The sequence below is a fragment of the Microcaecilia unicolor genome, chromosome 8 (assembly GCF_901765095.1).
Source record: "Microcaecilia unicolor chromosome 8, aMicUni1.1, whole genome shotgun sequence".
In the NCBI taxonomy this organism is placed as follows: Eukaryota; Metazoa; Chordata; class Amphibia; order Gymnophiona; family Siphonopidae; genus Microcaecilia; species Microcaecilia unicolor.
The window spans coordinates 186,716,620-186,733,226 of NC_044038.1; the positions used below are offsets into that span (position 1 = coordinate 186,716,620).

General features: G+C 44.3%; 1 protein-coding gene across 1 annotated transcript in view; it reads left to right on the forward strand.

Annotated features, from left to right (window-relative positions):
* Window positions 1-16,607, forward strand: part of KDM3B (lysine demethylase 3B) — a 479,529-nt gene that overhangs the window by 228,150 nt on the left and 234,772 nt on the right. The window contains 2 exon segments of the mRNA XM_030211010.1: window positions 6,297-7,518; window positions 9,226-9,427. Of these exon segments, the coding sequence (XP_030066870.1) occupies window positions 6,297-7,518; window positions 9,226-9,427 (1,424 nt within the window).

Consider the following 16,607-nt stretch of genomic DNA (forward strand, 5'->3'; position numbering starts at 1 on the left):
ATTGTTACAATTTTTGAAGGGGTTGGAGGTGGTGGATTTTTGGAGGTTGTTACATGAGGTGCAGCGGAATTACACCTTTTACTCACAAGCATCGCAGACTTATTCCCGGATAGATGGGTTATGGGTGCATCACAATGGATGGCATATGGTGGGGGCTGCTGAGATAGAGACCATTTGTGTTTCTGATCATGCGCCAATGTGGATTAAATTAACTGGGTTGGGTCATTGCAGGCGACAAGGAGTCTGGAGTCTCCAGCCCCTGTGTTTGACAGGTTTGGGCTTTTGACAGCCCAGACCTGTCAAACAAGTGTGGGATTGTGCTGAGCGCATGCTGAGGCACAATTCGCCCGCACTTCTACCCCACGATTAGAGATAATTGCGCTGCTTAAATTTGCATGCATTATCTCTGATCATCGGTGCGGTAAAGCCCCGCGCTGTTCCAGCGCTATTTTAGAGCGCTGTTTGAAACAGCGCGGGGCTTTTGATCATCTGCCTATTAATGAGTCACTGCTTGAAGATGAGAAAGTGCGGGAAGATATTAAGCTTACTATTCAAGAGTTCCTTCACTTTAATGACAATGGGGAAGTAACTGATGGGGTGTTATGGGATGTGATGAAGGTAGTGGTGAGGGGTGCCTTGATTTAAGTGGGGGTCGCGCAAGAAAAAGGAAAAAGGGCAGCACTTGCTGACTTTGCAGATGAGGTTATTGCACTTAGAAAAGCTGCATAAAAGAAACTGTACACCGCAGGTATGGGAAGACCTTAAGCAAGTGAGAGGTGAAATAGCACAATTGCAGATGTGGATTTTATGAGAACCAAGCTAAAGCAGCAGTATTTTGAGTTTGCCAATAAATCAAGTGCAATGGTGTCCCGTTATTTATGGGTGAGGAGAGGGCGCTCCTTTATTCAAAAGATGAAAGATGATAGGGGAGGTTGGCACTATGCTGATTCAGACATTGGAAATTGTTTTGTGAAATGCTATCAAGATTTATATAGTGCTACTGAGGATACACCGGCTGCAGATATAGCTCGGTATTTGGACCAGGTTCCATTACAACGATTGGAAGAGTCTGAAAGAGCTCAGCTTGGGGAACCCATTAGACTAGGGGAAGTACAGGTTTAGATGGATACTTGGTGAGGTTTTATAAATGTTTTGTGGAGGATCTGGGAGACTTATTGGTGCGGGTGGGAAATGGAGTTTTGGAGGGCAATGCGCTCCCGGTATCGATGTCTGAGGCTGGGATAACGGTTCTGCCTAAGCCTGGGAAAGATCCCATGGTTTGTGGGGCCTATAGGCCTATTTCACTTCTGAATGTGGATGCAAAGATAGTAGCCAAGGTCCTGGCTAACAGGTTGGCTAGGGTGTTGCCGAAATTGATCCATATAGATCAATCTGGGTTTATCCCAAAGAGGCAGGTAGGGGATAACATAAGGTGTACTCTCCATTTAATATGGGTGGCACAAAGATCCCGGTCTAGTACAGCTTTGTTGGCTATAGATACAGAGAAGGCCTTTGACCGGGTACGTTGGGGGGTTTTGTGAGAAGTGATGAATCGCATGGGCCTGGGAGATAATTTTGGGGCTTGGCTGGCAGCCTTGTATACAGCTCCAAAGGTTTGCCTTAATATTAATGGGGGGTATACACCCTTTTCCCCAATAGGTAGAGGGACGAGGCAGGGATTCCCTTGTCGCCCCTCCTTTTTTCACTGTACATAGAGCCGTTGGCAGTAATGATACGTCAGCATCCAGATTTTTGGGGTATTAGGGTTGGGGGGATGGAACATTGTATTGCTTTGTTTGCGGATGATGTGCTACTTTATGTGGTGGATCCTGAGCAGACACTACCTGCGGTGTTGGAGAGTCTTAGGGAATTTGAATGATATGCTGGCCTAAGGGTTAACGTGGATAAAAGTGAGCTATTGGGGATTTCCTTGACCCATGGGGAGAAAAGTAGATTGAGAGCATTGTTTGCGTTTAAGTGGGCCAAGCACCACATTCTGTATTTGGGGATTCAGATTCCTAGGGACATATAGTATAGGGGGGGGGGGGGTGGTAGAGCAGTGCTCAGTATTGAGTGGTGGTATTTTGCTGCCCAACTGCGGATGATCATGGACTGGGAGAGGGGGATAACTAAGCCAGTTGAAGCAATCATATAGCCCGCATAGGCCGATGAGTTCTTACTTGTGGACTACTGAAGGAGTGGGAGTGACCTTGGCTGGGATACAAAATCCATATGTGAGGCATTTGGTGGAATTGTGGGGAGAAGTGCAGAGGACATGGGGACAGACTGATAGGGTATCGACACCGGTGCCTTTGCGATGGGAGCCAAAATTTGGGGCAGGGAGAGAAAATGCCATATTTGCGCGGTGGGAACAAGTGGGTATCTTGAATTTTTGAGCTGTGCTGCAGGTGGTGGGGGGAGGGTGAAGAGTTTTGATACGCTGTGCTCCATGTATGGCCTGCCTAGGGGGGACATTTTTTCCTATATACAGATTCAACATTTTGTGGGGACATTGGGTTGGAGAGGGGAGAACCCTCAGGAGACGGAAAGTCTGGAAAATCTGTGGCTTTTGTTGAGGAGCGTGCCCAGACCAATATCAGTGATATATACATTTTTTAGGGGATGTGATCCCAGATCATTTGGTTTTCAGGGGACTGGGAGGAAGATTTAAATTGCCGTTTTTTCATCATACTGTTGGAATGGTCTTCTTGAGTTGAAATCTTATTTAGTCTTCCATGAGCTCTCCATCCTTCTGTTTATGAACTGCTTTGGTGAGCTTCCTTGGATGATTTTACTCTCCAGGTAGTGATAATTTTTTAGTGAGATGAAAATTTGGCGGTTTCAATGAGACGACCTTTCTACTATAGATGGTATTGACTTTTCATGTGAATCGGGTAGGATCATTGCTGTCAGTGAGGAAGGGACTCTGCAGAGAAGATTTTTTCCATTCTGCACTGTCAGGACACATTTGGGGTGCTGTTGTGATACTTGGAGGTAGCCATGGGTTCAGAAGTGGGATGAACTTTCCTCCTGTTTGAAGAATTGAAAAAGAATGTACAACTACATCTTATTCAACAACAGTACACTGGCTCACGGAGGTGGTTTCCTTGGAACAGGCAAGTTTGTGGATTGAAGTTCAGATTACATTTCCCATAGAGATCTGTAAGGTAGTGGAGCAATCTGTCTTGTGTTTGTTCTTTAATTATTAGAAGGTGGATATCCTCACCACAGAGCATACAGTTTTTGGAGCACATGTGTTGAGAGCATGTTTCACAATCCTCCCCAGTACTGGGACTACTTTGATATACTCCATTCATCTGGACTGGTCGGGTGGACAGTAGTGAAGGAAAAGTTTGATCTCTCTTAATTTTCCTCCTCCGTGTCCTACCAGATCATTCCAGAGTCCATCCCTGGTTCAGAAGTTGTTTAGTGTTCAGCAAGTTATAATTGAGAGCCTCTCATGGTTTGGGGATCTCTGTCTCCTGTTTGTTGGGGTTGTGGAAGGTCTATGTTTGCTTTGTTACAGAACAGAACTGAAGAGGAGCTGGCTGCATGGTGCACTATAAGAGACAAGACTTGCAAGTGTTTGTTCTCATTTACCATCTGCTGTTAGAGCTATGGACTGGTCTGGTAGGACCAAAGGTAGTAAATAAGCAGGTAAGACCAAGTTTTTCTTAAAGTTTGATGCAGAACTAGGGATAAAATGTTAATTGTGCTGTCAAATATGGCATTGGAGTTCTATGGTAGTAAAGGATGTAGTACTGATTTATAAAATCATACAAGCATTGTCTCTAAGTATGAAACAAAGTAAACCTAGCTGCTCTTTGGTGTCAAAATAAGAATTTGAACATTCATATAACAGCAGATTGTAAACAACTGTGAAAGTAAATCACATACATGCTTTCCCTCTTTTCTGGTTGAGCATTTTGGTGCTGGAGTCCAGAATTAAAAAAAAAAATAATGTTTACAATATGCCTGTATTGGTATTTTCTGAGAATACAGGACAGTTTTCATCATCTTTTATATACAAATTCACAACCCAGAAGAGAAGATTTATTGGTCCTGGACCAATTTAAAAGAATTGATGATGTGTATAATTCTTTGCTAGTTATTTACATAAGTACATAAGTATTGCCATACAGGGAAAGACCAAAGGTCCATCGAGCCCAGCATCCTGTTTCCAACAGTGGTCAAGCCAGGTCACAAATACCTGGCAAGATCCCCAAAAAAGTACAAAACATTCTATACTGCTTATCCCAGAAATAGTGGATCTTCCCCAAGTCCATTTAATAATGGTCTATGGACTTTTTCTTTAGGAAGCCGTCCAAACCTTTTTAAAACTCTGCTAAGCTAACCACCTTTACCACATTCTCTGGCAACGAATTCCAGAGTTTAATTACATGTTGAGTGAAGAAAAATTTTCTCCGATTCGTTTTAAATTTGCTACATTGTAGCTTCATTGCATGCCCCCTAGTCCTAATATTTTTGGAAAACATAAACAGACGCTTCACATCTACCCGTTCAACTTCACTCCTTATTTTATAGACCTCTATCATATCTCCCCTCAGCTGCCTTTTCTCCAAGCTGAAGAGCCCTAGCCGTTTTAGCCTTTCCTCATAGGGAAGTCGTCCCATCCACTTTATCATTTTTGTTGCCCTTCTCTGTACCTTTTCTAATTTCACTATATCTTTTTTGAGGTGCAGTGACCAGAATTGAACACAATATTCGAGGTGCGGTCGCACCATGGTGCAATACAAAGGCATTATAACATCCTCATTTTTGTTTTCCATTCCGTTCATAATAATACCTAACATTCTATTTGCTTTCTTAGCCGCAGCAGCACACTGAGCAGAAGGTTTCAACGTATCATCAACAATGACACCTAGATCCCGTTCTTGGTCTGTGACTCCTAATGTGGAACCTTGCATGACGTAGCTATGATTCGGGTTCCTCTTTCCCACATGTATTACTTTGCACTTGCTCACATTAAATGTCATCTGCCAATTAGACGCCCAGTCTCGTAAGGTCCTTTTGTAATTTTTTCGCAATCCTCCCGCGATTTAACAACTTTAAATAACTTTGTGATCAGTAAATTTAATTACCTCACTAGTTAACTCCCATCTCTAGGTTATTTATAAATGTTAAAAAGCAGCGGTCCCAGCACAGACCCCTGGGGAACCCCACTAACTACCGTTCTCCATTGAGAATACTGACCATTTAACCCTACTCTCTGTTTTCTATCCTTTAACCAGTTTTTAATCCACAGTAGGACACAAACTCCTATCCCATGACTCTACAATTTCCTCTGGAGTCTATCATGAGGTACTTTGTCAAATGCCTTTTGAAAATCCAGATACACAATATCAACCGGCTCACCTTTATCCACGTGTTTATTCATCCCTTCAAAGAAATGTAGTAGATTGGTGAGGCAAGCTTTCCCTTCACTAAATCCATGTTTACTTTGTCTCATTAATCCATGCTCTGTAATTTTGTTCTTTATAATAGTCTCTACCATTTTGCCCGGAACTGAAGTCAGATTCATCGGTCTATAATTTCCCGGATCTCCTCGGAAACCTTTTTAAAAAATTGACATTACATTGGCCACCCTCCAATCTTCTGGTACCACGCTCAATTTTAAGGATAAATATTACAATAGCTCCGCAAGTTCATTTTTTAGTTCTATTAGATTCCAAATTGAAAATTCATTAAGGATGCATGAATTTCAGTTCAAGAGGGATGGCTCTGAAATTGAGAATTTGGGTTCAAGTAAATTTGATGTAAAATGTTGATTTCATGAAAAGCTGGAGTCTGGCGATTTATGAAAAAGGTGGTTTGGTAGTATTGCTTTCTGTTCAGAATAGAACAAAATAAGATCTGGTCATATTTGCCAGGTATTGGAAACAAAACAAATGTTGTATTATTATTATTACATTTATATCCCGCGCTTTCCCACTCAAGGCAGGTTCAATGTGGCTTACACAGTAAAAGGAGTACAAAATATTATTAGAGGTAAAAATTAGAGGTATATTTTATTGAACCTGTATATTTTGTTGCCTATGTTTTTGGATTTGTGTACAGGTTGTAATTGTCTGCAAAAAGATCCTTATTTGTTGTAGCTGTATGCTGTCACTAAAGTCACAGGTAAGGCCATAGAAAAAGGTTGTGGGAAATTGAAGATGTCATCCTCTTCTCATTCACCATTCTAATGAAGTCCATAATTACAAAATTCTTTGATATTCTAATAACACTTTGGTGGAATAATTTCTGTGTAAGTAATATGTTTTTGCTTGTTTCAGAATCTCAGAAACTCCCTCTTGGCTCCTTCTGGATTTGGAATTTCAGTTTCTCTTACAGCTCCAGTGTTTGGAGAAGGGCAGAATCAATCTAATGGAACACTGACCACAGACAGCAGGCCTGTTGCGTTCCAGTTTGGGAGTAGCACTATGCAGGATATGCAGAAAGATTCCAATTTATCCAAGAACTTGTTTTTTCAGTGCATGTCACAGAATGTACCACCAAGTAACTACTTCACCACCATCTCAGAAAGCCTGACTGAAGAACCCTTGAGCCAAAACCTGTTCAGACAGAGTGCAGAAAACTTGTGCTCTGAAGTTTGCAAATCTAAAACTACTGTTACGACAGAAACTAAGCCTAATACACAGGCTGTAGGTTGTTCTGAGAAGAAGTTGCCATCTGAATCTATGCCAACACTCACACCAGCCTTTTCTGGTAATTTATTAAACTCTTGCCCCCCTGATAATCATGAAAATCTTTTCTTACAGCCCCCAAAGCTGTCTAGGGAAGAGCCTGCAAATCCTTTTCTAGCATTTACAGATAAAATTGATGCCAGTCCTTTCAGCGGCATTATATCTCAGACAGGACCTATGGCTCAAACTTCTTTAATTAATTCCAGAGTTATTAGTAGTTGGCTGGAACCACATTCCTCTGAAAGCTCTGGTTTGTTATCTCGCAAGAAACCCCTTTTCATCACAACTGATACCACCAGTGTGCTTTCCAGCTCCCCTGTTGTGACACTGTCTGAGTCCTTTCAGAGCCCAGCCACCTTAAGCAATGTCCGCTCCAGCTCTCCAACTCTCCAGCCCATTGAAATGCCAACATTGTCCTTGAGTCCAACAGAAGACAAGCCTGCACTTGAGCCTGAGCCACAGGACAATGCGTTGAAAACATTTACAGGTTTGTCTGGGAGATTCCAGCCTAGTATCCTTGGATCCTCACCAGATTTCTCACAGGAATGTAAAGCATCTTTTGAATCTGCAAATCGGTTTTCATTGGATGAGCGGAGCAGGACTTCAAAACAGGATTCAGATTCAAGTACCAACAGTGATATGAGTGACCTCAGTGATTCTGAAGAACAATTACAGACCAAGACGGGATTCAGAGGAATACCAGAACATTTGGTGGGAAAGCTAGGACCCAATGGGCAACATAATATTGACTTGCTATTTGGAAAAGGGAAACACAATTCAAAGGGCCGACCTCGAACAGCTCCCCTGAAAGGTGAGGACATGTCTTTAGTGGAAGGAGTGCAGGAATTAACTACCTAAGACATAGTGGATAGTTTTCACTTCTTTAACAGAGTTGAAAATAAGGAAAGACAGAAGGAGGGGAAAACTTGACTGATGCATTTCAAATGTGTGCTAATTACAACTTTCTGCCAAGGATTTTTATAGTCATCATTCCAGACGCTGCCAGCTACATTCTTCTAGTGTTTTAAGTGCAATTATATCCAGTTACTGAGGAGCTTGTGGTCCTGTTTGATATCGTTTGGAAGTTGATTGAAGTTTCAGACTGTGCCCATTATTATCCCTTATTCACATAGTTAAATAATTTAGAGGTCAATTTTTAAATATATTTACCCAGGTGCATTGCCCTCTCTTCAGATTGTTGTACTCTGTCTTGCTAAAAGTACAGATTGACTTCCATAGCACTCGTACCTCAGATTGAGGGAGAGTGTTGTTAAGAAGGTTCGACAATAGAAATACATAAGTACATAAGTACATAAGTAGTGCCATACTGGGAAAGACCAAAGGTCCATCTAGCCCAGCATCCTGTCACCGACAGTGGCCAATCCAGGTCAAGGGCACCTGGCACGCTCCCCAAACGTAAAAACATTCCAGACAAGTTATACCTAAAATGCGGAATTTTTCCAAGTCCATTTAATAGCGGTCTATGGACTTGTCCTTTAGGAATCTATCTAACCCCTTTTTAAACTCCGTCAAGCTAACCGCCCGTACCACGTTCTCCGGCAACGAATTCCAGAGTCTAATTACACGTTGGGTGAAGAAACATTTTCTCCGATTCGTTTTAAATTTACCACACTGTAGCTTCAACTCATGCCCTCTAGTCCTAGTATTTTTGGATAGCGTGAACAGTCGCTTCACATCCACCCGATCCATTCCACTCATTATTTTATACACTTCTATCATATCTCCCCTCAGCCGTCCCTTCTCCAAGCTGAAAAGCCCTAGCCTTCTCAGCCTCTCTTCATAGGAAAGTCGTCCCATCCCCACTATCATTTTCGTCGCCCTTCGCTGTACCTTTTCCAATTCTACTATATCTTTTTTGAGATACGGAGACCAGTACTGAACACAATACTCCAGGTGCGGTCGCACCATGGAGCGATACAACGGCATTATAACATCCGCACACCTGGACTCCATACCCTTCCTAATAACACCCAACATTCTATTCGCTTTCCTAGCCGCAGCAGCACACTGAGCAGAAGGTTTCAGCGTATCATCGACGACGACACCCAGATCCCTTTCTTGATCCGTAACTCCTAACGCGGAACCTTAGGTTTGATTTTCAAACACGCGCACACAGTCTGTGGGTACTTCATATCAGTAGTAAATTTTCAAAGGGGAAATGGTATTGTAGTTTCCCTTTTGAAAATTAAGCTATAATATTTGCAAGTACAAAGTACAGTTGCTTGGGCTTGCTGAAAATTGCCCTCTAATGTGAAACCATAATTCAGTGTGGTATCAGTCAAGAAGAGCACATTGGATAGATAGGCACAGCTTTAGGTGACCTGAGCCAGGAGTGCATTCTTGGCAGTAGTGGTCACTAAGGAGAACAGGCTTCAGTGGCAGGGTTGTTTTGGAGTCTTTAACTGTAGATATCCAGGATTACCTGAGAGTTCAGCTAAGAGGAACTGTTGAAAATTACTACTTGCAAAGTGATGTGATTTTTTTTTTCCCTTTACAGTTGGCCAGTCGGTCCTGAAGGACATTAGTAAGGTGAGGAAGCTGAAGCAGTCAGGAGAGCCTTTTCTACAGGATGGATCGTGTATTAATGTGGCTCCACACTTACACAAATGTCGTGAGTGCCGCCTGGAGCGATACCGCAAATTTAAAGAACAGGAGCAAGATGATTCAACAGTGGCTTGTCGCTTCTTTCATTTTCGCAGGTGCTGCATCTTCCCCTATTTCTATGTCTTAGAAATGGTTGTGAGCATTATAATCCACTTTAATTTCTCACTGATTTCCTCTGCTAAATTTGTCCAACTCAAGTTCTTAATAATCTATGTTCTTGCATGGCATTTATTCCAAAAATACAAAAGACAATTTTTCCTAAGCATCCACATTTGAAATTCCAGTTTCCAGCTGGCATTTTGTCACTATGTAAGAAAAGGAAGAAAGGTCAATGAGAGAGAGAGAAGACCTATAAACTTAGTTTCAGCTGCAGGTCCCCTGGAGAGCTAGAAAAAAATAGTTTACCTATTGACAAGCAGGAGGAAATGAGCTATAAGTCAGTCATCTGACAGCATTGTTCTGTTCTCCCCCTTCATTATCTCCTCAGACCCTTGCTGAATTCTTTCACAACAAGGTTCAAAAGATAAACCTTGCTTTCTCTACCTCACCACCTCTCCCTCCACTAGTCCGTTCCCCTCTCTCTCCTTCCCCTCATTCCCTTTCCTCCTTTCCTGAAGTTACTATTGAGGAAACTACACTTCTCCTTTCTTCCTCAAAATGTACCACCTGTTCCTCTGATCCCATTCCCACCCACCTTCTTAATGCCATCTCTCCTACTCTTATTCCTTTTATCTGTCACATTCTCAACCTCTCACTTTCCACTGCGACTGTCCCTGCTGCCTTTAAACATGCTGTGGTCACACCTCTCCTTAAGAAGCCTTCACTTGACCCTACTTGTCCCTCTAATTACCGACCCATCTCCCTCCTCCCTTTTCTCTCCACTTACTTGAGCGTGCTGTTCACCGCCGCTGCCTTGATTTTCTCTCCTCACATGCTATTCTGACCCATTACAATCTGGTTTTCGCCCTCTCCACTCAACCGAAACTGCGCTTACTAAGTCTCCAATGACCTATTACTGGCTAAATCCAGAGGTCAATATTCCATCCTCATTCTTCTTGATCTTTCCGCTGCTTTTGACACTGTCGATCACAGCATACTTCTCGATACCCTGTCCTCACTTGGATTCCAGGGCTCTGTCCTTTCCTGGTTCTCTTCCTACCTCTCCCTCCGCACCTTTAGTGTTCACTCTGGTGGATCCTCTTCTACTTCTATCCCTCTGCCTGTCGGCATACCTCAGGGTTCTGTTCTTGGTCCCCTCCTCTTTTCTATCTACACTTCTTCCCTTGGTTCATTAATCTCATCCCATGGCTTTTCCTACCATCTCTATGCTGATGATTCCCAAATCTACCTTTCTACCCCTGATATCTCACCTTGCATCCAAACCAAAGTTTCAGCGTGCTTGTCTGACATTGCTGCCTGGATGTCTCAACGCCACCTGAAATTAAATATGACCAAAACCGAGCTTCTCATTTTCCCCCCCAAACCCACCTCCCCGCTCCCCCCATTTTCTATTTCTGTTGATGGCTCTCTCATTCTCCCTGTCTCCTCAGCTCGAAACCTTGGGGTCATCTTTGACTCTTCTCTCTCCTTCTCTGCTCATATCCAGCAGACCGCCAAGACCTGTCGTTTCTTTCTTTACAACATCCGTAAAATCCGCCCCTTTCTTTCCGAGCACTCTACCAAAACCCTCATCCACACCCTTGTCACCTCTCGTCTAGACTACTGCAATCTGCTTCTTGCTGGCCTCCCACTTAGTCACTCTCCCCTCTCCAGTCGGTTCAAAACTCTGCTGCCCGTCTCATCTTCCGCCAGGGTCGCTTTACTCATACTACCCCTCTCCTCAAGACCCTTCACTGGCTCCCTATCCGTTTTCGCATCCTGTTCAAACTTCTTCTACTAACCTATAAATGTACTCACTCTGCTGCTCCCCAGTATCTCTCCACACTCGTCCTTCCCTACACCCCTTCCCGTGCACTCCGCTCCATGGATAAATCCTTCTTATCTGTTCCCTTCTCCACTACTGCCAACTCCAGACTTCGCGCCTTCTGTCTCGCTGCACCCTACGCCTGGAATAAACTTCCTGAGCCCGTACGTCTTGCCCCATCCTTGGCCACCTTTAAATCTAGACTGAAAGCCCACCTCTTTAACATTGCTTTTGACTCATAACCACTTGTAACCACTCGCCTCCACCTACCCTCCTCTCTTCCTTCCCGTTCACATTAATTGATTTGATTTGCTTACTTTATTTATTTTTTGTCTATTAGATTGTAAGCTCTTTGAGCAGGGACTGTCTTTCTTCTATGTTTGTGCAGCGCTGCGTATGCCTTGTAGCGCTATAGAAATGCTAAATAGTAGTAGTAGTAGTAGTAGAGTTAGAAAAACTTTGAAGATCTTACATATGACTGCTACCTCTCACATTCCTCAGCCTCTCGTCTAAGCTAACGTGAAGATCCTGTTTTCTCTCACTAGTTTTGTGTGTTCTTCTCAGCTGCTGCCTCAGACTTGTTATCCCCTTGATTCTTCAATTACTTTTTTTTTTCTTGTCCAAAAACATTAAAAGATGCATTCTTTTCCTACAGCCCTCTTTTACAATTGAGTTTTATCTTGCCCAAGTGCTCGTGTTCGGATTTGGTTCTGGCCAGTCAGGATGGCAACAGAGTCCTTTCCTTAGAAGAGGGGAACATAAGAGTAGCCATACTGGGTCAGACCAATGGTCCATCTAGCCCAGTATCCTGTTTTCTAAACAGTGGCCAAGCCAGGTCACGAGTACCTGGCAGAAACCCAAATCGTGAATGAGGATTCACTAGAGTGGTTGCTGGAGTCCCTGGAGGACTCGGACGCTTCTTTGGGAGATGACCCTTCAGTGGTTCGCATTGTTTGCCACCAGGAGCTCCCTGTTTTGACTTTGCAGGTGTTGCACTTCCTGGGCCTCGAGGAGGAGGCTCCTGCTATGCCCAGGAAGGGGGATCCTTTGTTGATGGTTATTTGTTCCCCCCTAAGGTCTTCCCATTTAATGATGACCTCAAGGAATTGGTGGACGTGTAGTGGCAGCATCCGGAGGTTCCCTTGTGGATGGCAAGGGCCGTGGTTCGGTTGTATCAGCTTCCGTTGGCAGAGCAGAAGCGTTTTCTTTTGCCCAAGGTAGATGCCCTGGTGACTGCGGTTCTTGTTGAGGGTGGAGCTGCCCTTATGGATCTGCAAGATTGCCGCATGGAGGCTCTTTTGAAGTGCTCCTTTGAGGTTTCCACCTTAACCTTTCAGGCTGCCATTTGTGGCGGTTACAAGGCATAGGCCTGTTTCCAGTGGGCAAACCTGTTAATCTTGGCCCTTTGCAGAGCGGAGCAGAAGGTGGCTGCCTTACATCAGGTGTTGGACAGGTTGCTGGTTTTGGATCTTATTGTTCTGGTTCTGCTGGCCGAGAGAGGTTTTGGCAGATACTCCATTTATTTTGTGGTGCCCAAGAATGACAGTACTTCGTTTCATCTTGGACCTCAAGGAAGTCAACAGATCTCTCTGCTTGTCACTGTTTCACATGGAGAGTCTGCGGTTGGTAATCGTCGCTGTTTCCAAGGGTGAGTTTCTTACTTCTCTGGACCTGTCAGAGGCTTACCACCACATCCCGATCCATCTGGCCCATTGCAAGATTTTGTGCTTTGCTGTTCTGAGCTCTGTCATGGACTGAGGAACCTGGGAGGCAGCAGCTACATAGGAACTTCATGCATATTCGTAAAGGCCTTTAAGTCTTTATAAGCTTTGGGAAAGCTGGGTCCCCTGTCAGATTAGCCAGATGATGTTGCCCTCAATTGTGTTTGATTTTATTTTACAGTTTATAGAGAATCCCCATTACAGCTAAGCAACTTTGTTTCATATATTCAGGAAAAGAATGTAGACTTACAAAATAGTTATTCAAATTTTAGGTAGTTTATTTTTAAAACTGAGCAGGAAACTGCAAAAGCAATGCAAAAATATATTTGCTAGGCCTTAATATTCCAGATATTTGACAGGTTTCAGTAAGATGAAATTTTCCATTGAATAAGAATTTCATGGACAAGTTGGACAGATGAAAAATGAGTGTAAACATGGGAAAATTCTTTGTCTTTGTTATTTAGTATTGTATAGTTTGGGATTCGGCTCATGCCTTTTCAGTAATAATTCAAGGTGAGCTACATTCAGGTAAAGTATGATTGGTCTGGGCATGGGCATTCCCCTTCAGCGACCTCCATCTTGCTAGGTCTCTCAGCCTTTTCGTTCTGCTGTTGTAGCTTTTTCTGAAATCTTTCAGTTATTCATTTCTGTTTCTTTGAAAAAGCTTCTGCTGTACAGATTTCTGTCTCCTTTCTTCCCACAACCTCTTCCCCCTCCCAGATATTAATAAACAAGGAAAGAGAAAAGTCCCCCATTAAATTGTTAAAACTGAGTTTAACCTCACTAGTCTCCTGTTCTTAGTGATGGACCCACCTATTGGATTCAACCACATGAAATGGAAAAAATTCATTGTGGCTTTTCTTGAGTTTGCTGCAAGTATCATGTGCCTGATTATAGTGTACCAACTGCATCTTTTGTGCCTGGATGTCTCTTAAGGGCATGTAGGCCCTACATGCCCTTAAGAGCCATCCAGGCACAAAGGATGCAGTTACCATATTTGCCCTAAGGAAAAGAAGAAACATGCCCCACCCCCTGTTACTTGACCCCCCCCCCCCCCCCCCCCCCCCCAGAGAAAGCCAGATTCCCTCTCTCTCCTCCCATGTATATCCCCTCCCCAATCTTCCAGCCTCCCTCTACCCACATGACTCCATTTACTACCCCTCCCCTCCTGTACCTTATTGTCGTGCCCTGGTGGTCTAGTGGAAGTCTTGTGAGGCTGCCGCTTGAACTCTCGGCAACCATTTTGAGGCAGCTGTAGGAACAAGATGGTCTGCAGGCGCACCGGGCAGGAAGGAGGGGGCTGTTTCATGCCCCAAAGAAGTCACTAGACCACCAGGGCACCACACTAAGGTACAGGAGGGGAGGATAGGACACCCTGAGGCCCGCCTGCCCATTCGTCTGCAAATCCAGACAAACCGGCAGGCTGGCAAAATCCGCCCGGATGCCCAGCCATGTCCTCAAAAAGCATTGAAGCAGGATCGGTCTCAGACATCCCATAGGGAGATACTGTCTGACACCGAGGAGGAGTGCTCCTGGAAGTCAGAGGAAGATCCCAGATACTTTTCCTCAGATTAGTCTTACAGGGTCTCCTCTGAACCCTCCCCATCACTTGAAAAGAGGTGGGCTCCTCCGGAGAGTCTTTCATTCCCATCTGTTGCCATGCCATGCCATTTCCTTTAGAAGTGGAGGATGTGCCCAGGGCCAAAATGCTTAAGGTCCTGGACTACATATCTCCTCCTAAAGAGGCTGTGATTGCACCTCTCCACGAGGTACTCAAGGAAGTCCTCATCAGGAACTTGGTGTCCCCTCTGTTGGTCCCTGTTGTGCCCAAGAAGATTGACACCAAGTATTTGGATCCACAGTGAACCTGGGTTTGTAAGGCCTCAGTTGCCTCATGATTCCTTAGTGGTGGAATCTGCTCTCAAAAGATGCAGGAGTACTAGGGACTATGCCTCAGTGCTCCCAGGCAGAGAAGCTATAACCCTGGATTCTTTTGGGAGGAAGATGTAGCAGGCTTCAATGCTGATCTCCAATATACGTCTTACCAGTTCTTCATGAGCGTTTACTTGTGAAACTCGGTGAGACAGCTGTCAGACTTGGTTGATACGCTCCCTCTGGAGCAGGCCGAGCCTTTTTGTCAATTGGTCAAGCAGCAGAAGGCGTGTCGAAAGTTCTTGGCCAGGGGCACATGACACTTTTGATGTAGCATCCATGATCTCTGCTTAAAGTTTAGCAATGTGAAGACTCTCATGGCTGCGTGTTTCTGACTTAGAACATTCTGTTCAGCAAAGGTTGGTGGATGCCCCATGCTGGGGGTGGGGGTGGGTGGGTAACCTTTTTGGTTGAGGAGTTCACTGACTAAATCAAGAAACATACTGATACCATCTCTTCTGTCTCCTACCGGGCACCATCTGCATCAACCTCCTCATCTAGGAGGTTTTTTGGCAAGCCACGGAGCGGTCTCTACTACTATTCTTGGCGTAGGTACACTCTTTTGGTTCATCTATCTCCAGCAAAGCATAGCCACAGTAAAAGTGTCTGTCCTGCCGTTCGGGGGGGGGGCTCAGATTTTTTTCACCAAAGGTGGCTTCTTTTAACCTCCGACCGTTGTGTTTTTCAAATAGTCCATCTCGGATACGCCCTCATTTGGCTCTCCAAACCTCCAAATTGCCCACCAAGAGCCCATTCATTCAGCTCTCTGCACAGACAGGTACTTGCAGAGGAAGTCTGCCTTTCTAAAGGCCCGTGCGGTTGAACCAGTTCCACCAGGGGAAGAAGGACAGGGATTCTATTCCAGGTACTTCCTTGTGCAGAAAAAGATAGGGGAGATGTGTCCCATTCTAGATCTGAGGGCCCAGAACAAAATTTTAGTCTGAGAAAAATTTAGGATGGTTTCCCTGGGCACCCTTCTCCCAATGATTCAGAAAAACGATTGGCTATGCTCTCCGAACTTAAAAGATGCATATACTCCCATCCCCATGCTTCCAGCCCACCGGAAGTATCTTTGATTTCGGCTGGGAATACATCACTTTCAGTATCGTGTGTTGCCTTTTAGTCTCACGTCAGATACGAGGGTCTTAACCAAATGTCTAGTGGTAGTTGCAGCATTGCTACGCAGACGGGGTTTCCATGTGTTCCCATATCTCAGTGATTGGCTGGTGAAGAACATCTCAGAGGACGGTGCTCAGGAGTCCATGCGGATGACTGTTTGGGTGCTAGAGCTACTGGGGTTAGTTTTAAACTACCCCAAGTCCCATCTCCACCCTTTTCAACGATTGGAGTTCATAGGAGCCCTGCTTGATACACAGATGTGAGACGTGAGTGGACAATCTTGTCTCACTAGCGTCTAGGGTTCATTCGTCTCAGCAGGTCATAGCTTGACAGATCTTTGTTGGGCCACATGGCTTCCACAGTGTACGTTACACCCATGGCATGTCTTCACATGAGATCAGCTCAGTGGACGCTGGCTTCCCAGTGATTTCAAGCCACGGGGTGTCTAGAAGATGTCATTCAGGTGTCCTCAGAGCTTGTACATTCTCTACAATAGTAGACCATTCGATCCAGTTTGACTCTAGGACTTCCATTCCAAATTCCTCAGCCACAGAAAGTGCTAATGATGGATGCATCTTT